This window comes from Castor canadensis, chromosome 4 (genome assembly GCF_047511655.1).
Source record: "Castor canadensis chromosome 4, mCasCan1.hap1v2, whole genome shotgun sequence".
Taxonomy (NCBI): Eukaryota; Metazoa; Chordata; class Mammalia; order Rodentia; family Castoridae; genus Castor; species Castor canadensis.
In genome coordinates, this window is record NC_133389.1 from 151,264,920 (window position 1) to 151,288,332 (window position 23,413).

The following is a 23,413-nucleotide window of genomic DNA, read 5'->3' on the forward strand; positions in this document are numbered from 1 at the left end:
ATCCTCTCCTCCCATGACTATCTCCCACCGGGGACGTTTTGGTTTGGGAGAAATCAGGGTAAATTGATTTCCTGCAAAAACTCCTTCCAAATCTTCGGGCAGGTAATTTGCAAATGTTGGGGGTCGAGTTTTCTGGACTGTTGGGTTTTGAAGTAGCTCCATAGTAATTTTTATTTTTTATCACTTCTAGGATAGTCTAACAGCCAGAACAGAGGGAGTTTGGGTTGAGAGATGACATGGAAAGTCGAGGTATGTTGTGTCCTTACCTCTCTGTCTCTTTAAGGCTGGCCATGGCATCTCAGGGTCAAAGTCTGGGTTCCAAGTCAGATGAAGACTGTAAAGAGAGCTTTCAAGAGGAGCTTCTGAGTATTGATTCAAGCCTGGGGGGTCCAAAATGTGGAGAGCCTGAAGTTTCTCTGCATCAACCTAGTCTCCAAGAAGAAGCTGGAGAAATGCAGCTCAGCCTCAGATATTTTTAATCATCTCATGGAAGAAGAGCTGTTGTGTAATGAAGACCCTTTTATCCTAGCAGAACTCCTCTACACCACCAAGCAGAATCATCTGCTGCAGCACCTTAGCTATACCAAAGCGCAGGTGGAGACTTTGATGCCCACCCGAAAGAAGGTCTCTCTGTTCAGGTGAGGAGCAGTCTGTGAGGTAGACATGCATTTGGTCCTTTGGGCTTTGAAAAAGAGGCTGGAACTAGGATCTTTTTCTTACCTACCTCCTTGGAAGATAAACCAGGAAATTCTAAAAAGATACTTTTCGGTTTCAGATGCCAAAGTGCTGAGAGGTTGAGAGGGAGGTCAGTAAAGCTACAAGACCCAGATTGGACATGGCTTCCATTTGTTTAGCTTCTCACTCTTCTTGAAGCCACTGTGCATTGTGGGGGTTGAACTTCTCATGGTTCCCAGTTTCCATGCTCCCAGATGGTTCTTTCTTTTGTGCTTTTATTTACAAAGAGACAATGCATACTTGGAGTACAAAAGCTAGATGAAAAAGGAGATGTGTCTTCAAGATAGGGAGGGACATCAATTATGCCATTTTCAGTTATGGGCTTTTATATTTTTCTGGGTGGGAATCCAGAGATAAAATTTAATGTAGGCATTTTCCCAAGAAGGTAAAATGAGCCGGGTGCCTGTGGCTCATGCCTGTAATCCTAGATTCTCAGGAGGCAGAGATCATGAGGATAGCAGTTTGAAGCCAGCCCCAAGCAAATAGTTCATGAGAACCTATTTTGAAAAAACCCATCACAACAAAGAGCTGGCGGAGTGGCTCAAGGTGTAGGCTGTGAGTTCAAACCTCAGTACTGAAAAAAAAAAAAAGAAAAAGGAGGTAAAATGTAGGCATCAGGCCTACCATCGCCCAGACTTTTTAGACAGAAGTGTTTTATCTTATTTACTGATATAGTGAATACATCAAAGAACCTAACAAGGAGGTGCGCTTGAAGGGTGCTTTGTGGTCTGGCCCATTCAAGCTGGCTCCTAGTGCCTAAGGTATTCTTGGGTCAGTGAAAGAAATGATGGATTCCAGAAACCCTTATTACCACTCTGCCATTTAAACATCTCAAGGATGTTTTTTGACAGAGGCTGAAGGTGTGAATAAAATGCTTCATTTTTCTATTTGTAGACAGTATGACTATCCAGAAATCAAAGCATAATGTGTATGAAAGCCCTTGACTTACTGTGGGTGACTCTTGCAAGTGTGAGGCTTCATTTTTTATCTTCAGTGTGTGTCTTAGAAACCTGCTCTTTGAACTATCAGAAGGCATCAACTCACAGACCTTAAAGAACATGATCTTCCTTCTGAGAGAGAGGATTCCAAAAACCAAGATGGTGAGTGGGTCATGCAGGATGGGATCTATGGCAGCACTGTCAGTGCTTAGGAAGATGCTACAAAGAGTTAGAAGGAGGTTAATTATTTTTATTCTGCTAATTTTCTCCCTTAGATGGTCACTGGAAGTCATGTGCTTTTGTCTTTTATACTTCTGCTATTGTTTTCTACATTTCTTTTCTGTTTATTGTAAAAATTCAACCAACCAAACAACCAACAGAACACAGGTTCAGAAAATGACACAAGCCAGATATGGTGGGTCATATATGTAAACCCAGCATTTGAGCCGTGGAGGTAGGAGGATCAAGAGTTCAAGGCTAGCCTGGGCTACATTGTGAAACCCTGCCTCAAAAAAAAAAAAGTTTCAAAACAAACATCAGCTTAATATATTATTATAAGGCTAATACTCTTGTAACCACCACACAGGTCAAGCAGTCTAATTTTGTGCTTCAGCAAGATAATGTATAATGTGCCATCTGAACTCTGTGTAAGTGCTTCTGAATTGAGTGCTTTCAAAACAAATTAATAGATAGGATTTTAAAAAAGAAATAAAATATTTGCAGCCACTCCAGAAACCTCTCCATCTGCCACATCCCAGTCAAGCATCTTTTTGGTTGCTATAAGAAACCACTGTCCTGGGTTTTATAGAATTATATTGTGTTGTTTCTTCATACTTTATCACTTAACCGGGCAACCCTAGACCTTTAATGTCCTGGGTTTTATAGAATTATATTGTGTTGTTTCTTCATACTTTATCACTTAACTGGGCAACCCTAGACCTTTAATTTAGTCTTGTTTAGTTATTTTTTTTCTTTCAAGTGTCTTTTAACCTGTAAATTAACCCGCATGCCCCCAATCTCTTTTTCTTAAAAGTTATCTGTTAAGCCCCAAGGCAGTGGGCTGCAGAATTTCCTCTGCCTGTTTTTGCTGGTGTCAGTTCACAGCGCACTTGGGCATGCTCTTCAGTCTGTATTTCTTGCAAAGCGGCGGCGGAATCCAGAGGCTTCATCAGATTCAGCTTACATCCTTTTGGCAAGACCATAGGTGGTCCTGTGTTCTTTCTTGGAAGACTCTGCTTTTTGATATTAGAAACTGTTGAGGATTTAGATTGATTTTTTTGGGAGTTACAAAATGGAAATATCAAAATTCTACCATTTAGGGCTGGAGGTGTGGCTCAAGGGGGTAGAGACTTTCCTTGCAGACTTGAAGCCCTGAGTTCAAACATCAGTATTGCCAAGAAAAAAATTCTGTCATTTTGTTTCTCCTCATTTACTATTTGTCTATCCAGTGACACATGTAAATCTTTGATTCTATCATTTACTTACCCACTTTTCAATATTATTAATAGGTTTCCTGTTATTCTCTGAAAAAGACCCATTATAAAAATATATATAAAGCTGAACTTCTGGATTTAAAAAATCTGAGGGGTTTCAGTCCATTACAATTACTATCCCTAGTGAAGTTCAAGTGTCCTTTTGTGCTCTGGGGAGCTTCTTCAGGTTGGTTTCTCATTCATTTTAACATGAGTCAAATAGTCTATGACAGCTTCTTTGTTATCTGGCAGTGATGTCTCAGGTTCATTTTCTCAACTTTCTGCCCAGTTATATAACCCTCTAAAAAGCCCTAATTTCTTTTAATGAGAAATGTTATTTCAAGACCATAAACTAGATGCTGGGTATGTACATTGCTTCTGGGTTGGTAGTTGCTCCTAGATTGTTGCTGTTGTTTCTTCCAAAGGACAGAGAAAAGAAATGTGTGTGTGTGTGTGTGTGTGTGTGAAAGAGAAAGAGAAAGAGAGAAAGAGAGAGAGACAGAAAGAGAGAGAAAGAGAGAGAGAATTTTTGAATTTTTGTTTTAATATAAAATATCTCCTGGGTTCCTGATCCTGTTTCCAATTCAAATTCAAGTCGACTACCTTTTTTTTTTTTAATTTAATTTCTTCTACATTATACCTATATCTCCTTTTCTCCACACTGAGAAAACTGGTTCTCACGTTGTTACCAGAAATCCAGTCTCCTAGCCTCAAAGCCAATTCACAATTTACAAATAATGAGAGCAGTGTTTTGAGGAAAAGAAAAAAAGGTTTATTATTTGTCAGACAAAGAAAAGGACAGGGAGAGTCAGCTTCTCAAAGCACTGTCGTCCCACTTCTGAGAGAAAATGTCTACCTGTTAAAGGGGCATCCAGGGGTTCAGCTTGACTGCATGACCATATGCATGCCCACCAAGGCTGGTGGCCTTGATTTGCTAGGAGTTTGGTGCCACTTCTCTGAAGCTGTATGTCTTGGCTGGCAAGTTTATTACTCTGGTGGTCAGAGAGAGATAAGGGCTAGAGAGCTGCTTGACCTAATTGGAGAGCAAAGGGAATTAATCTTTGTTACTGGATTCTCCAGCATTGACTGAAGAGGCAGAAAAAGTTAGCTTAATCAACAGAGTAAACTGGCCAGCAGGGAAGCTGGCTATACAAAAGTTTTTTTTTTTTTTTTTCTTTTGTGGTGTCTGTTACATTTTCCCCATTGTCAATTTATTCCTTCCATTTCTATGAAAAAGAGATATTGTAATCATCTATTTCCTGCCTTTAGTTAATTCCTGGGCCCAAGTAAGGGATCAGTGCTCTTCAGCAAAAGCAGCTTTTAAGCTCCTGTTACAATGTCATGGGGGGATGATAGAATTAGAATGTTATATAATTTTGTTCTATTACTTATTACACATATAACAGTCTGAAAATATCAATATTAACACTTTTGTCATCATGATTATTCAAAATAGTCAAAAAGTTTTTTTGCATATGATATACCCATTCTCTCCCCCCACCTTTTTTTTTTATGATGTCAGAGATGGAACCCAGGCTTTGCACACAATAGGCAAGTGCTCTAACATTGAGGTATGTCCCCAGCATCTCTCCAAGTTTTTTACAGTTGAAGTACATTAAATTCTACATTCTTGCTTTTCCCTTTTGATCCACATTTAGTTCTTGTCCTATAAGTGTGTGTGTGTGTGTGTGTGTGTGTGTGTGTGTGTGTGTGTGTGTGTGTGTAAGCCTATGCCTAGGCCTAAAGGTCCACAGAGAATTTAAAAAATCAAAATCAAGGATTTTTGTCTTAATTTTCTATAAAGCACTATGAGGATATTCTGGTTTTTTGTTTGCTTGTTTTTTTTTTGAGGAAGATCTCACTATGTAGTTCAGCCTGGCCTGGAGTTTCTGACCCTCCTGCCTTAGCATTCTGAGTGCTGCAATTACAGGCATGCGCCACCATGGGTTGTACCAGTTTGATATTCTGCTTCTGTGACATCTCAGTGCTGATGTTTGAAGTGGTACAAACTGATGGATTTTACTTTAAATTCAGAGTTTTTCAATGTTGGAGATTCTTATAATTTGAAAAGCTCTCCAAGTGGTTTAAATAACATCTTCTTCCAATTTGGGGCAGCCTCTCACAAATTTCTCAGTGTCTTTTTTTTTTTTTATTGTGGTACTGGGGTTTGAACTCAGGGCCTCATTTTTGCTAGGCAGGTGCTCTACTACTGAGCCACTCTGCCAGCCTTGTTCTGTATTGGGTTTTTTTGAGATAGGGTCTTATGCACTATTTGCCTGGGCTGGCTTCTAATTGTGGTCCTCCTGATCTCTGCCTCCTGAGTAGCTAGCATTACAGGTGTGAGCCACCAGCACCTGACCGGGTTTATACATAAAATGAAAACTCTCTTATGTCCCTCCCTGTGTCATGGGCAGCAGTCCCTGTCCTCTAGGCACTGTGGGGTGGGGAGTGAGAGGTAAGGGAACGATTATTTGTTAAAGGAGTCTCTGGTACGCTGGCCACTGAACTGTGGTTTCAGTTAAAGTAAACTGGAAAATGTCTTCTGTCTCTTGATTGTGCAGGTCTTGGCTTCTGTCTGAAAGCAACTGTGGCTATAGAATCATTTTTATTTTTTGTTTTTTATTTTGATTTCTTTTATTTATTTATTTATATGTGCATACAATGTTTGGGTCATTTCTCCCCCCTTCCCCCCCACCCCGTCCCTCTTTCCCCCTACCCCCCTCGCTACCAGGCAGAAACTATTTTGCCCTTATTTCTAATTTTGTTGTAGAGAGAGTATAAGCAATAATAGGAAGGAACAAGGGTTTTTGCTGGTAGAGATAAGGATAGCTATACAGGGAGTTGACTCACATTGATTTCCTGTGCATGTGTGTTACCTTCTAAATTAATTCTTCTTAAACTAACCTTTTCTCTAGTTTCTGGTCCCCTTCTCCTATTGGCCTCTGTCGCTTTAAAGTATCTGCTTTAGCTTCTCTGCATTGAGGGCAACAAATGCTATCTAGTTTTTTAGGTGTCTTACCTATCCTCATATCTCCCTTGTGTGCTCTCACTTTATCGTGTGATCAGAGTCCAGTCCCCTTGTTGTGTTTGCCCTTGATCTAATGTCCACATATGAGGTAGAACATACGATTTTTGGTCTTTTGGGCCAGGCTAACCTTACTCAGAATGATGTTCTCCAGTTCCATCCATTTACTTGCAAAAGATAGGATTTCATTCTTCTTCATGGCTGCATAAAATTCCATTCTGTATAAATATTCAGAATCATTTTTATGACCAGAAGCATATGATGCTTAAGTAGTCAAATGATTTTTTTCTGAAGCAGTCTAACACTAAAAGGAAAAGTCACTGTGTTTAGCTATAATGTAGACTTGGTCAAATTCAGGAAAATCCTGCTTCCTTCCTGGATTCCAAGTGTTAGAAATAAGACTCAGGAGTCAGTCAGCAAGGCAAAAAATTTTACTTCTGCAGAAGGGTGTGAAACTGACATAGGTCTGATAGCAAGCACACCAAGCAGAAAGTCCCCTTGAGTTTTTATCCCTGATGTAAAAGGATAGACAAGTTATCCCCCACACAAGTGATCTTAGAATTCTGAAGGAATTCTAATTCTTCCTGATTAAATTGTGCCCAAGTTGTATGCTCCCAACTGATCAGGTTTATCTACAATCAGGCCAACCTTCTGAAGTGTGTATGTGTAAAGGACAGTCCCCAAGCAATCCAGAGGAGTTTCCTACCTGGACTTAATGAGGCTGCATTGTCTGTAGTAGCAACTTCAAAAGACTTACCAAAAAGTCAATTTTTATTTTTATTTTGTTGGCAGTACTGGGATTTGAACTCAGGGTTTTGTGCTTGCTCATGGCAGGCACTCTACCACTTGAGTCATTCCTCCAGCCAATTTTGCTGTGGTTATTTTGGAGATAGAATCTTGGTTTTTTTTGCCCTGGTCAGCCTTGACCACAACCCTCCTATTTTTGCTACCCGCTGTTGCTGGGATGTAGGTGTGTGCAACCACAGTCAGCTATTGCTTGTGATGTAATCTTGTGAACTCAAACTATGGTTCTCCCTATCTCAGCCTTTCAAATAGCTAGGATTACAGTTGTGAGCCACTGGGCCCAGCTCAGAAAGTGAATTACTTCAGCCATTGGAGGAGGGCCTGAACACCCTTCAGTCAAAAGGGAAAGGTTCTAAATTTACACAAATGTCTTCAAGACCTTTGTAGAGTGCTAGGCTTCCTTTTTGCTATTTTTCTTACAAATTTAAGCAGCAGAGCTGCCCACACATTTTCTGAGAAACCTGAAGAAACTTTTCAACATAGCAATCAGCACAGATGGCTGGATTGAAAGGAAACCACATCTCAGCCTAGTTTTTTGTTTGTTTGTTTGTTTTTTTGGTCAGCATAGCTTTTTATTGTAGAACAAAAGAGCTCCCATATATACTGTTTTCCCAGGTAGTATTCTTAAACTAATATCCAGGTCTAATTAAATCGTGTGCATGTGAGTGTGTATGTATAGAAGGTGTCATTTGCTAAACATCTAATAAACTTTTTACAAAATGAAAAAGAAATTGAGGGGGGTGGGGAGAAGGCGGAGGGGCAGGGGGAAGAGGGGGAGAAATGGCCCTAATAATGTATGCACATATGAATAAAGAAAAAAAATGAAAAAGAATTACTTTTATGGCCAGAAGCATTCCAAGTATTCCTCCCCCTGCTAAATTAGCGTGGCTTAAAGCCCCTCTAGGCCCATGCTCAAGCAGCCAGATAACTGTGTTTTTCTCACTCAGTCTTAACAGTAAAAGGGAATCAATTTCTATCATTGCTCTGGGAATCTTGTCTTAGTTCCTTTTCTTCGTCATGCTGAAACCTAGTTTCAGTTTTGAGGTCCAGAGAACTCATCTGTCCATTATTTGCAACAGAACCGTGTGTGTGTGTGTGTCAGAGGCTCTCCTTATCTCTTTCCCCAGATGATTAGCCTTTGGATGAATGTTTCTTCACACTTCTCTCTCCTGCTTTATATAGGGCTACTGAACAGGCATACATACTTCTTTGCATTTTTGGTCTTCTTCATTGTCTCTGCAATATCTTAAAAATTTATGCTATCTTTTTTGATCAGATGAGGACAGAAACCAGTTAAGACTGAAGCTCTGGTCTTGCCCTGGGTTGTTTGTATTTTGGATGTCTTGTTTGAAAAAACACACAAACACACACACATACCCACAGACACCTTCACACACACACTTTGATTAACCCTCTTCTTATGTTACTGCTATATCTTCTTCCTTCCTTTTACTGCCAAACTTCTTCTTCTTCTTCTTCTTCTTTTTTGGTGGTACTGGGATTTGAACTCAGGGCCTTACTCTTGGTAGGCAAGTGCTCTACCACTTGAGCCACTCTGCCAGCCTGTTTTTTTTTTTTTTTTTTGCTTTGGGTATTTTTCAAAATAGGGTTTCTCAAACTATTTGCCCAGGTTGGTTTTGAACTGCAGTTTGCAGTTCTCCTGATCTCTGTCTCCTGAGTAGCTAGGATTATAGGTATGAGCCACTCATGCCCAGCTATTGCCAAACTTCTTAAAAGAGTACTTTATGTACCTCTCTTTCCACATCTCTTAGATACTTTCCAACTTACTCCAGAATGGCTTTAGCCTGCATCATTCCTATGAATTTCTTTTTGCTGAAGCCACCAAGAACCTCATAATAACCAATTTCCAGTTTCTCATCATGTCCCCATGCGGATGTCTTTGCATGGAATGTCCTTCTCTACCTGGTCTGTGACATCCTGAGCATCCTTCAAGTATTGCCTCCCACATGCACCTTGTATGGAGCCTGCTAAATGGAACAGATGAGTGATGAATAAAGGAACAGTATCACCATTTGAAGTCATCTTTGACTCTTCCTTTATTTCTTTATCCACTTTCATGTGATCTCCAAAACTCACCAAATTTTGCTTCAGAAATGCCTCATAGTTCAATATCTCCTCTGCATTTCCGCTGCTAGCTGTAGACCAAGTCTCAATCATTTCTTCACGAGGGTATTTAATCTTCCTGCCAATATTTTCTGTGTAATCTAACATCCTCCCAAGATTACCTTTTAAAACAGATCTGTTCATGTTGCTGTTCTGCTTTAAGACTGCTGCTGGTAGCTTGTGACCCATGGGACTCCTGACACCAGCCCACCATTCCAGCCATGACCTAACTCTCAGTTGGGTTTGGACTCAGGCCTCCCTCTCAACATTCCTAAACACTCTGCACCTTTTAGACTAAACTGTTCAACATGGGCCGGAGACTTTCTCCTCTTTCCACTCAGCCAAGGCATATGTAGTTAAATGGTATTCACGTGTTCTCAGATTTTTCTGTGGGCTCTAATATAACTTTGTTCATTTTTTTTAACCAGATGGTATAGAGAGTTGCTTGATAATAACCCTTTCCTACACTATTGAATTCCTTGAGATCCCTTATTCATCAATGTAAAACCCGGTGTCAAGTGTCTACACAGATAGTGTTTAACAAGTGAATGGATAATCGGTAGGAAACTAAATGTAACTCCATTGATTCTCTTGCAGACTTCACTAAATTTATTGGCACATTTAGAGAAACAAGATGAAATAAAAGAAGATAATCTGACATTACTGGAGGACCTCTGCAAAAAGGTTGCACCTCACCTTCTGAAAATGATAGAGAACTATAAAAGAGGGAAAGGTAAGTAACTTAGGCTTGCTTACTTGCACCAGACCATGGGGATTCTTAAACCATTTATTTTGATGAATAAGAAACCAAAAATCTCCCCTATTTGTTCATTCAATACATATTTATTGAATGCATTGTAAAAAAAAAATGGGCCAAAACCCATACAACAGGTATCATTTTATAGGCTGGAGGTATAGCAACTTAGAGAGCAAGGCTCCCATCTTCTTGGAGCTTATGTTCTAGTGGGGGAAAGTAGTTGTAGATAAATGTCATCTTCTGATTCTTACATAGGAATGAGAGTATAGGAGATTATTTTGAATGATATAACATAAAAAAGAAGGAGGCATAGGAGCTATGAGTAGGGTTTACAGGGTCAGGTTGACAGGACTCCATTAGTAAGTGGTGCAGTGGCCCTTTCCTCAGCCTTTCTGTATCTTGCTTTTTCCATCTGTAAAGTGGTCATAATAGTATCTATATCATAGGTAATGGTGAGGATTGGATGAGTTAATTCCCATAAACAGCATGTCTGCCATGAAGGAAACATTCAATATATGTTGCTCTTATGACTATGCTTGTCAGAGAGGGAAGTCACAGAGACTTTCAGAAATTACTATTAGAGAATTCCTTCCTTCCTTCCTCCCTCCCTCTTTTTCTTTCAACAGGATCTCATGATGTAGCCCACACTGGTGATGAAGTTGTGATCCTCCTGCCTTAGTTTCATGAGTGCTAAGGTTATGGCTTAAAAGTAGTTTTGCTATGATATATAGAGGTAGAAACACAGGGCAAAAGTCACACCTGGCTGCCTCTCATGTGTTAATATGCTAAATATTTGTGCTTTTCTGAGTCCATTTCTCCCTGTCTCTCTTTTTTGTGGGACTGAGGTTGAACTTAGGACTTTATGCTGGCAAAGCAGGTACTCTACTGCTTGAGCCAACACCTCCAGTCCATTTTGCTCTGTTTAGGGGCCCATCTCCATTGATGGGCCCCTAAGCTGATTCCATAAGTTAGCTATTGTGAATAAGGCCACAGTAAACATGGATATGCAGGTATTTCTGTTGAATGCTGATGTAGATGCTTTTGTGTATATAACCAGGAGTGAGATAGCTAGATCATATGGTAGTTGTATTTTTAATTTTTTGAAGAACTTCCATGGTTTCCATAGTGGCTGGAATAAATTACATTCCCACCAACAAAGTTAAAGATTTCTTAATCCCTGCATCCCCTCAAACATTTACTGTTTTTTTTTTTTCTTGATGATAGCTACTCTGAGGTGAGATAGAATCTCATTGTAGCTCTGCTTTGTACTTCCCTAATGGATAAAGATGTTGAACTTTTTTTTTTCATTTTCAAAATGCATCACTTTATTTTCCCCAAAAGCAGCCATACATTATTAACCTTGAGCACGTGACAGTCTCATGATTTCTTCATTGACTTCCAAGGTTTCCCAAAGCTCTCCTGGGTTTGCAGCCAGAGGAGTCCTGAGGTTTCAATATTAGCACTTTCTCCATAGCTACAAGTTCCTTTGATATTTGGGTTACTGAAGACAAATTCACTGGATAACCTGTCTTCAACATAGTCCATTTCTGTTCCTAAAAGTGTTAGCTGTGCTTTCATTCTAATGAACACTCTGACTTAGGAGAACAGCCACTGGACAAAACTGATTGGGCTCAAGTTTTCACTAGGTCCCTTCTCACTGTGTCATCATGGGCAAACTAGTTAACGTCTCCATGTCTCAGTTTCTTCATCAGGAAATAGGTATGAAATGGTGTCAGCCTTATTCCATTGCATCCCAAACAACTTTTTCATAAGAATCCTTTTTTTTGTTCATATTTTGCAGAGTGTAAGTAAGGCCATATTGGTCCCTGGCTCTGATACCGAATTATACACCTTCCCAGAACAAGTTTGTATGAAGCTCCCCATCTTGAACAACTTCTTCATCCAAATCCCTTTTTGTCTTCATATGGTCCAGAGTATAAGTCCAGGCACCCTCCTGCACCTGAGCAGCGCTTTTTAACATTCTAATGTATTTATTTGCTGCCTTTATTTCTTCATTTGAAAAATATCTGTTCAGTTCATTTGCCCATTTATTAATTGGACTATTTGCTCTTTTGGTGTTTAATTTTTGAGTTCTTTAAATATTCTGGATATCAATCCTCTGTCGGATGAGTAGCTGTCAAATGTTTTCTTCCATTCTGTTAGCTATTTCTTCCCTCTGTTAATTTTTTCTTTTGCTGTAAAGAAGTCTTTTATTTTGAGGAGTCCTATTCAGACTATATATATATATATATATATATATATATATATATATATGCAGGTTATGGCTATATCTTGAAGTGTTTCCCCTGTTTTCCTGTAGTAGTTACAAAATTTCAAGTCTTGCAATAGGTCTTTGATCCATTTTGAATTTACTTTTGTACAGGGTGAGAGATAGGGAACTATGTGAGTCAGCTACATGTGGATATCAAGTTTTCCCAGCACTATTTGTTAAAGAGGTTTTTTTTTTTTCCTCTAATGCCAGTTTTTAGCACAGATGGCTGTTGCTACAAGTACTTCTCCTATTCTATTCTGTTGGTCTCCCTATCCATTTTTGTACCAGTACCATGCTATTTTTGTTATTATGATTCTGTAGTATAGTTTAAAGCCAGGTATTGTGGTACCCCAGTCTTTCTCTTTTTGCTCAGGATTGTTTTGGCAATTTGGGGGTCTTTTGTGTTTCTGTATGAATGTTAGGACTTTTTTTCTATTATCATTGGAATTTTGATGATGTTTACATTGAACCTATAGATCATGTTTGACAATATGGTCATTTTAATGATACTGATTCTGCTGATACATAAACGTGGATGTCTCTCCATCCTCTCATGTCTCCTTGAATTTCTTTCTTCAGTGCTTTATAGTTTTTATTGTAGAGGTCTTTTGGTTAAGTTTATTCCTAGGTATTTTGTCTTATTTTTGAGGCTATTGTACATGGATTGTTTTCCTGACTTCTTTTTCAGGAAGTTCATTATTTGGTATATAGAAAAGCTACTGATTTTTGTATGTTGATTTTGTATCCTGCTACTGTACTGAAGTGTTTATTGAATCTAAGAGTTTTCTTGTGGAGCCTTTAGGGTCTCTCAATATAGGTTCATATCATTGTAAACAGGGATAATTTGACTTCTTTCTTTCCTATTTATATCCTTTTTATTTCTTTCTCTTTCCTATTGCTCTAGCTAACATTTAAAGCACTAGGTGGAATAAGAGTATGGGAAGCAAGCAAGATGATAGCTAACTGATATCCTCTGGCATACACCTTATTGAACAGCTGTTCCTACACCAGACCTCCTATGTAATAGGTAAGGAAGTCAGAGCTGACATAGCACAGTGACTTGGTTGCACCAGCATCTCATGAGCATTCTGGCAGGTGCTGGTGGGCATAGAATCACAGAGGGAGTGGGGAGAAGCAGCAGAGTCTGAAGGCAGTCAGGAGGGAGCTTGGAGAAGGAAGATGTAGTGGCTGAGATCCCTGGCTGGCTCTGTGGCTTGGAATTTCCATCCAATGGGACTACACCAACTGTATCACAGAAACCCCTGCAAGTCAAAAGATAGGGTTCTGAGGATCAGCAAAGTCCTGCCACTAGCCATCAAAGCATCTTAGAATTTGTGGTGTAGTCCTAAGCAGTATGAACACAGAGAGAATCAGCAAACCAGAGCACAGCAGTCTCTGATCTGGGAACTGAACCATGCCGGTTGAGAGAATGGCCTCTACTGTTCTTCTTCCTGAGTGGAGTAGAGGGCTAGAACCTCGAGCACAGTGGGCAAATGTTTGACTAATAAGCCATATGTATATTTGGCAGTTATTTTCGTTCAGGGCTGACATACATAATTCCATGACTTCCTTGCTTTTAGTTCTAATGAGAAATCTGCTGTTGTTCTGATGGGTTTGCCTTTATATGTGACTTGGTGCTTCTCTCTTGTAGCTTTCAATATTCTTTTGTTCTGTATACTTAATGTTTTAACTATAATATGCTGTGGAAAGGTCTTTTTCTGGTCTTGTCTGTTTGGTGTCCTAAAAGCCTCCTGTACCTGGATGACCACCTCTTTCTCAAGATTTGGGAAATTTTCTGCTATTATTTTATTGTATATGTTTTCTATTAGCTTCTACTCTTTTTTTTGTCGTTGTTTGGGAGGCATAGGGTTTTGAAAACTCAGGGCCTCACACTTGCTAAGCAGGTACTCTACCACTTAAGCCACTCCACTAGCCCTTTTTTCATTGGATATTTTTTGAGATAAGGTCTTGTGAACTATTTGCCCTGGCTGGCTTTGAACTGTGGTCCTCCTGATCTCTGCCTCCTGAATAGCTAGGATTACAGGCGTGAGCCACCAGTGCCTGGCAGCATCTACTTCTTTTCCTTCTTTTATGCCCGTGATTCATAGATTTGGTCTTTTAATAGTGTCCCAAACTCTTGCATGCTCTGTTCATACTTTTTAATTTTTTCTTTATCTTTTTTTGAATGTTCTAATTAATCAGTCTTATCTTCGAGCCATGACATTCTGATCTTCAACTTGATCAAACTTGATTTGCTGTTGGTGAGCATTTCAACTAAGGTTTTGTTTTTGTTTTTTACTATTTTTTATTAGCATAAATTAATAGTACTGGGAGTTCAATATAGTATATTCCTTTAACCCCTACTCCTCAACTGAATTTTTTATTTGATTTATTGAGTCTTTCATTTCCAGAATTTTTGTTTCATCTTTTTCAGGATTTCTGTATCTTTATTGAATTTCTCTTTCATATCCCACCTCATCTTCCTTATTTTGTTAAGCTATTTATTTGTATTCTCTTGGAATTCATTCAGGTGTTTATTCATGTCCTCTTTAATTTTGTTGAATTTTTTTGGAGGTACTGGGGACTGAACTCAAGGCCTCATGTATGCTGGATAAGCACTGTGTTACATGAGCCATGCCCCAGTACTTTTTGCTTTTAGCTCGTTTTTCAGATAGAGTCTTATGCTTTTTGCCCAGGCTCGTCTCAGACCACCATCCTTTTATCTGTGCCTCCTGAGTACAAGATCACAGACTGTGCTATCATGCCCGATTTTTTAAAATTTTATTTTATTTATTTATTTTTTTATTATTCATATGTGCATACAAGGCTTGGTTCATTTCTCCCCCCTGCCCCATCCCCTCCCTTACCACCCACTCCACCCCCTCCCTCTCCCCCCCACCCTCTCAATACCCAGCAGAAACTATTTTGCCCTTATTTCTAATTTTGTTGTAGAGAGAGTATAAGCAATAATAGGAAGGAACAAGGGTTTTTGCTAGTTGAGATAAGGATAGCTATACAGGGAGTTGACTCACATTAATTTCCTGTGAATGTGTGTTACCTTCTAGGTTAATTCTTTTTGATCTCACCTTTTCTCTAGTTCCTGGTCCCCTTTTCCTATTGGCCTCAGTTGCTTTTAAGATATCTGCTTTAGTTTCTCTGCGTTAAGGGCAACAAATGCTAACTAATTTTTTAGGTGTCTTACCTATCCTCACCCCCTCCCTTGTGTGCTAAAGCTTTTATCATGTGCTCAAAGTCCAATCCCCTTGTTGTGTTTGCCCTTGATCTAATGTCCACATATGAGGGAGAACATATGATTTTTGGTCTTTTGGGCCAGGCTAACCTCACTCAGAATAATGTTCTCCAATTCCATACATTTACCAGCGAATGATAACATTTTGTTCTTCTTCATGGCTGCATAAAATTCCATTGTGTATAGATACTACATTTTCTTAATCCATTTGTCAGTGGTGGGGCATCTTGGCTGTTTCCATAACTTGGCTATTGTGAATAGTGCCGCAATAAACATGGATGTGCAGGTGCCTCTGGAGTAACCTGTGTCACAGTCTTTTGGGTATATCCCCAAGAGTGGTATTGCTGGATCATATGGTAGATCAATGTCTAGCTTTTTAAGTAGCCTCCAAATTTTTTTCTAGAGTGGTTGTACTACTTTACATTCCCACCAACAGTGTAAGAGGGTTCCTTTTTCCCTGCATCCTCGCCAACACCTGTTGTTCGTGGTGATGCTAATGATGGCTATTCTAAAAGGGGTGAGGTGGAATCTTAGTGTGGTTTTAATTTGCATTTCCTTTATTGCTAGAGATGGTGAGCATTTTTTCATGTGTTTTTTGGCCATTTGAATTTCTTCTTTTGAGAAAGTTCTGTTTAGTTCACTTGCCCATTTCTTTATTGGTTCATTAGTTTTGGGAGAATTTAGTTTTTTAAGTTCCCTATATATTCTGGTTATCAGTCCTTTGTCTGATGTATAGCTGGCAAATATTTTCTCCCACTCTGTGGGTGTTCTCTTCAGTTTAGAGACCATTTCTTTTGATGAACAGAAGCTTTTTAGTTTTATGGGGTCCCATTTATCTATGCTATGTCTTAGTTGCTGTGCTGCTGGGGTTTCGTTGAGAAAGTTCTTACCTATACCTACTAACTCCAGAGTATTTCCTACTCTTTCCTGTATCAACTCTAGAGTTTGTGGTCTGATATTAAGATCCTTGATCCATTTTGAGTTAATATTGGTATAGGGTGATATACATGGATCTAGTTTCAGTTTTTTGCAGACTGCTAACCAGTTTTCCCAGCAGTTTTTGTTGAAGAGGCTGCTATTTCTCCATCGTATATTTTTAGCTCCTTTGTCAAAGACAAGTTGGTTATAGTTGTGTGGCTTCATATCTGGATCCTCTGTTCTGTTCCACTGGTCTTCATGTCTGTTTTTGTGCCAGTACCATGCTGTTTTTATTGTTATTGCTTTGTAATATAGTTTGAAGTCAGGTATTGTGATACCTCCTGCACCGTTCTTTTGACTGAGTATTGCCTTGGCTATTCGTGGCCTCTTGTGTTTCCATATAAATTTAACAGTAGATTTTTCAATCTCTTTGATGAATGTCATTGGAATTTTGATGGGAATTGCATTAAAAATGTAGATTACTTTTGGGAGTATAGACATTTTTACTATGTTGATTCTACCAATCCATGAGCATGGGAGATCTCTCCACTTTCTATAGTCTTCCTCAATCTCTTTCTTCAGAAGTGTATAGTTTTCCTTGTAGAGGTCTTTCACATCTTTTGTTAGGTTTACACCTAGGTATTTGATTTTTTTTGAGGCTATTGTAAATGGAATTGTTTTCATACATTCTTTTTCCATTTGCTCATTGTTAGTGTATAGAAATGCTAATGATTTTTCTATGTTGATTTTATATCCTGCTACCTTGCTATAGCTATTGATGATGTCTAGAAGCTTCTGAGTAGAGTTTTTTGGGTCTTTAAGGTATAGGATCATGTCGTCTGCAAATAGGGATATTTTGACAGTTTCTTTACCTATTTGTATTCCTTTTATTCCTTCTTCTTGCCTAATTGCTCTTAGCCAAAGCAATCTTAAGCAAAAAGAGCAATGTTGGATGTATCACAGTACCTGGCTTGAAATTATATTACAGTGCCAAACTTACAGAAACAGTATGCTACTGCCTAATTGCTCTGGCTAGGAATTCTAGTACTGTGTTGAATAGGAGTGGAGATAGTGGGCATCCTTGTCTGGTTCCTGATTTTAGAGGGAATGGGTTCAGTTTTTCTCCGTTAAGTATAATGCTGGCTGTAGGTTTGTCATATATAGCTTTTATAATGTTGAGGAACTTTCCTTCTAATCCTAGTTTTCTTAGAGCTTTTATCATGAAATGATGTTGGATCTTATCAAAGGCTTTTTCTGCTTCTATTGAGATGATCAAGTGGTTTTTGTCTTTGCTTCTGTTAATGTGGTTTATTACATTTATTGATTTTCGTATGTTGAACCACCCCTGCATCCCTGGGATGAAGCCTACTTGGTTGTGGTGAATAATCTTTTTGATGTGTTGTTGAATTCGGTTTGCCATTATTTTGTTGAGGATTTTTGCGTCAATGTTCCTTAAGGAGATTGGCCTATAGTTCTCCTTTTTGGAGGTGTCTTTGCCTGGTTTTGGGATAAGTGTAATACCGGCTTCATAAAATGTGTTTGGCAGTTTTCCTTCCCTTTCTACTTCATGGAACAGTTTAAGGAGGGTTGGTATCAGTTCTTCTTTAAAGGTCTGATAGAATTCAGCAGAGAATCCATCAGGTCCTGGACTTTTCTTTTTGAGGAGACTGTTGATTGCTGCTTCAATTTAATTTTGTGTTATAGATCTATTCAGGTGATTAATTTCCTCTTGGTTCAGTTTTGGATGGTCATATGTATCTAGAAATCTGTCCATTTCTTTAAGATTTTCAAATTTATTTGAATATAGGTTCTCAAAGTAGTCTCTGATGATTTCCTGGACTTCCATGGTGTTTGTTGTTATCTCCCCTTTTGCATTCCTGATTCTACTAATTTGGGTTTTTTTCTCTACTCATTTTAGTCAGGTTTGCCAGGTCTATCGATCTTGTTTATTTTTTCAAAGAGCCAACTTTTTGTTTCATTAATTCTTTGTATGGTTTTTTTGGTTTCTATTTCGTTGATTTCAGCTCTTATTTTTATTATTTCTCTCCTTCTATTTGTTTTGTGATTTGCTTGTTCTTGTTTTTCTAGGAGTTTGAGATGTATCATTAGGTCATTGATTTGGGATCTTTCAATCTTTTTAATATATGCACTCATGGCTATAAACTTTCCTCTCAAGACTGCCTTAGCTGTGTCCCATAGGTTCCAGTAGGTTGTGTTTTCATTTTCATTGACTTCCAGGAACTTTTTAATTTCCTCTTTTATTGCATCGATGATCCATTCTTCATTAAGTAATGAGTTATTTAGTTTCCAGCTGTTTGCATGTTTTTTGCTTTACTTTTGTTGTTGAGTTCTACTTTTACTGCATTGTGATCATATAGTATGCACGGTATTATTTCTATTTTCTTACATTTACTAAGGCTTGCTTTGTGCCCTAGGATATGATCTATTTTGGAGAAGGTTCCATGGGCTGCTGAGAAGAATGTATATTGTGTAGAGGTTGGATGAAATGTTCTGTAGACATCAACTAGGTCCATTTGATCTATTGCATATTTTAGATCTTGGATTTCTTTATTGATTTTTTGTTTGGATGACCTATCTATTGATGATAATGGGGTGTTAAAGTCTCCCACAACCACTGTGTTGGAGTTGATATATGCTTTTAGGTCCTTCAGGGCATGTTTGATGAAATTGGGTGCATTGACATTGGGCACGTATAGGTTGATAATTGTTATTTCTTTTTGGTGTATTTCCCCTTTTATTAGTATAGAATGTCCTTCTTTATCTTGTTTGATCAATGTAGGTTTGAAGTCTACTTTGTCAGAGATAAGTATTGCTACTTCTGCCTGTTTTCGGGGGCCATTGGCTTTAATTTGTTTTTAAGATAGATGCTTACTAACCTTTTGCCTGGGCTGTCCTCACTCCATGTTCCTCCTATTTCTTCTTTGTGAGTAGCTGGGATAATAGTCATGCACCACCATACCCAGTCTTGTTGATCATCCTTATAATCATTCTTTTGAATTCTTTATTGGGGATTTAATCCACTTCACTATCATTACTGTCATTATGTTGGGGTTATTGACTTTTGGAGGAGACACATTGTTTTTTTCATATTTCTTCTGCTTTTGCATTGGGATTTGTGCATCTGAGGCCAATTTGTTGATTGGAAGTTTTAATCACTTGTACTCTTTCAGTTGAAGTATTCTCATTGTTCAGAAAAGACTGTAGAGTGTTAGGGTTGAGGTGCGGTTTCTTACCACTGGACTTGGGACAAACCTCAGTATTCAAACATTTATCTGTGTGCTCAGGGTACTGGGCCGAATCTTCAGCACCACTGAGATAGAAGAAAAGTAGCAGGAGTCTCTTGCAGTTCTTAGTGTACAGGGTGCTGGTATATGTGGGCTGAGGGAGAGATTTTAGCCAAGGGTCAGTTTTCTGCTCTGGGCTGCTTTCACTTTAGAAATTTCCCTTCTTTGTGTACTGGCTGCAAGGAGCTTTTCAGCTGTGTGCAAGATAGAGTCCCATTTGCTGCACAGCATCTCCCCCAAGTTTGTGCCCCCAGGGGCATCGAAGTCTAGGGTTGTTCCCAGGATACGCTGGAGAGTGGGGAAGCAGACAAAGCTCTGAGTTCTGCGTTGGTGTGTGTGTGTGTGTGTGTGTGTGTGTGTGTGTGTGTGTGTGTGTGCACTCTGGTTGCCAGACTCAGTACTTTCAGAGCCTGCCAGAAGGTCCCCACCTATGGGAAGGAGCTGGGTTCATCACATGATCTCCAAGTCCTGGCTCAGAGCTCTCAGAACCTGGCAGCAAACACACACAGCTGGAAGTCAGTTCCAGTGCTTTCAGTCACCACCCAGCAGTTCACAATAGGAGGATTGGGGGTGGGGAAGGAAGGAGGAGGCCGGGGAAATCACACGATTTACTGGATCTGGGCTCAGAGTTCTCAGTCTCGCCTGGCAGCAAACACGTGTAGCTGGGAGGCCACTCCCTAAGGCCAAGCATTCTGCGACCCACAGGCTGGATGCTCTGTGTCTGCGATGGTCCTCAGGAGATAAGATTTGCTCCTTGCCGGAGAGGGCAGGGCCACTGACCACGGCATTCTTCACTGCCCAAGCTTCTTCCTGCTTAAATCTTTCATTAGGTCCATGGCAGACCCTCTCCCTCCTTGACCACTGCTCATGGTTCTCTCCCACCCAGACTGTGTCAGGATGTCCCAAAACTCCATGAGCCATGATTGTTCCTTGTTTTCAAGTCCTTAAAAAATAGGTCCTCTCTCAAGACAGCACCTTGTTCTCTGAGAGAAGGGGAGTGACAAAATGTCTTCTTCAAAGCTAGCCTGCCATACAGGAACACACTGTCACACCATATACCTACAGGCTTGCAGGAAGTGTGGGATTATCCTGTAGCTAGAATTGCCAGGCTTACCTTGTCTTTGTATTTCCCACTCACGTTACCCCTACCCAGATTGCTGGGGTTGGAATTGTGGACTTTTTAATACTTTTTTCTGTGGCCTGTTTCTCCATGCTTTTCAACTTCCCTATTTCTCTTTCATGATTTCCAATGCTCTTGTTCTTTTTCTTTCTTCAGGATATGTCTCTTCTTTGTTACTCCAACTGTTCCCATTCGCAGAGTGAAAAAGAGGCTATCCCTGTTCTGCCATCTTGCCCACCCCCTTACGGAATAGTTTGAGGAACATTAGTGCTAGTTTTTAAAAAGTCTGGTAGAATTCATCAGGGAATCTATCTAGTTCTGGGGTTTCCCTTGTTGGAAAATCTGTTACTTCTTCATTCTTACTTCTTCTTATAGATCTGTTTATATCCTCCTGGTAGGTCATATATGTCTAGAAATATGTCCATTTCTTCTAAATTTTTGGAGTATAATTTTTAAAAATAATCCCTAATGATGTTCTGGATTTCAGTGGTATATCTTTTAATGTCCCCTTTTCATGTCTGATTTTATGTATTTGGGTCTTCTCTCTTTCTCTTTTAATTAGTTTAGCTAAGGGTTTGTCTATCTTGTTTATCTTTTCCAAGAACCAAATCTTTGTTTCATTAATTTTTTGTATTGCTCTTTTGGTTTCCATTCCATTAATTTCATCTCTGATTTTTATTTTGTCTTTTCTTCTGCTAATTAATTTTGGGTTTGGCTTGTTCCTGCTTTTCTAAGACCTTGAGGTACATCATTAGATTATTTATTGAGATCGCTCTGATTTTTTAATGTAGGCATTCATATCTAGAAACTTCCCTCTTAGGTTCTGATAAGTGGCATTTTCATTTGACTCTATAAAGTTATTTTATTTCCTCCCCAATTTCTTCAGTGATCCACTAATCATTCAAAAGCGTATTGTTCAGTCTTCTTGTATGTGCATATTTTCTATGGTTTTTCTTACTGTCGATTTCTAGTTTTATTCTATATTGATCAGATAAGATACAAGACATTGTTTCAATTTTTTGTTTTTTTAGGACTTGTTTTATGTCCTAAAATGTTATCTACTTTGAAGAACACTCCATGGGCTGCTGAGAAAAATGTATATTCTGCACTTGTTGGGTGGAATATTCTGTGGATGTCTGCTAAGTCCATTTGCTCTATGGTATAGTTTAACTCTGGTTTCTTTGTTGACTTTTTTCATTTGGATATCTATGTCTTGATGAGAGTGGGTGTTAAAATCCCTGTTATAATCACTAATATTGTACCTGAACTCTTCTGTCCCTTTGTGTCTAATAGTGTTTAACAAAATTGGGTGCACATATATATTTATAATCGTTATATCTTTTTGATGGATTGTCCCATTTATTAAAATGGAATGATCATCTTTGTCTCTTTTGACTAAGTTAGGCTTGAAGTCTGCTTTGTCAGATATAAGTATAGTCACCCCAGCTTGTTTTGGGATTCCATTTGCTTGAGATATCATTTTCCAATTTTTTCACTTCTTTGCCAGAGGTGTTTCTTGAAGACAGTAAAGAGTTAGATCTTGTTTTTGTTTTTGTTTTTTTAAATGTAATCAGCTATCTATGTCTTTTAGTTGAAGAGTGAAGACCATTCACATTTAGGGTTATTATTGAGAGAGATATGCTAATTCCTATAATTTTGTTGGGTTTCCTTCCTTGCCCCACACACAGTTTGATTCTTTTCTTTCTCCCTTACTTACCTTAGAGGTTTTCTGGTTTACTGAGTTGAAAATGATTGACTCTTTCTTAATTCTCATTTGTTTTTCTATTTTCATGAGATTTATTCTTCACCACACTCTTGTGGTGGGGACTGTCATTCTTCCTCATTTGTGTGTAGGATCCCTTTAAGTATTTCCTGCAATGCTGAATTAGTAGTCATGAATTGCTTTCATTTGTGCTTATCCTGGAAGGTCTTTATTTCTCCATTGAGTTTAAAGGATAGCTTTGTGGGATATAGTAGTCTTGGTTGGAAGTTAATTTATTCTCAAGGCTTGAAATATATCATTCCAGGTGGGCATGGTAATATGTGCCTGTAATCCCAGGAGGAGGCTGAAGTAGGAGGATCACAAATTTGAGGATAGCCTGGGCTGTATAGTAAGACTTGGTCTCAAAAAATAAAAAACAGGTATTTAATTCCACACTTTCCTGACTTTTAGGATTCCTGCTGAGATGTCTGATGCAATTCTAATGAGTTTGCCTTTCCAAGTTACTTGTACTTCTTCCTTGAAGCTTTCAGTATTCTTTCTTCTGCATTCTTGGCATTTTAACTATAATGTGACATGGAGAGGTTCTTTTCTGATCATGTCTATTTCAGTTCGAAATGCTTCCTGTACTTGGATGTCTATACTTTCCCCTAGGTTTGGAAACTTTCCTCTATAATATTATTGAATATATTTTTTATGCCTTTAGTTTGTAACTCAACTTCTTATACACCAAGGATTCTTAGGGTTGGTCTTTTGTATACCAGATTTCCTGAAAGTTGTGGTCATGATTGCTTTCTTCTTTACTATCTGAGTGTAATAATTGCTCAAACTTGTCTTCAATTTCTGATATTCTTTCTTCTATGTGATCTAGTCTTTTGGTGATGCTTTACACTGAGTTTTAAAATTTGATTTATTGAGCATTTCCTTTCCATAATATCCACTTTGCTTTTGCAAAATCTCTTTTTATTGCATG

At 38.8% G+C, this 23,413-nt stretch overlaps 1 protein-coding gene across 1 annotated transcript in view; it reads left to right on the forward strand.

The window, feature by feature from the left end:
- The first annotated feature begins 290 nt into the window (after positions 1–290).
- LOC109688485 (caspase-10) overlaps positions 291–23,413 on the forward strand; it is a 37,460-nt gene continuing 14,337 nt past the window's right edge. Inside the window, 5 exon segments of the mRNA XM_074069555.1 lie at positions 291–383; positions 385–638; positions 1,730–1,835; positions 9,696–9,831; positions 22,146–22,165. Of these exon segments, the coding sequence (XP_073925656.1) occupies positions 291–383; positions 385–638; positions 1,730–1,835; positions 9,696–9,831; positions 22,146–22,165 (609 nt within the window).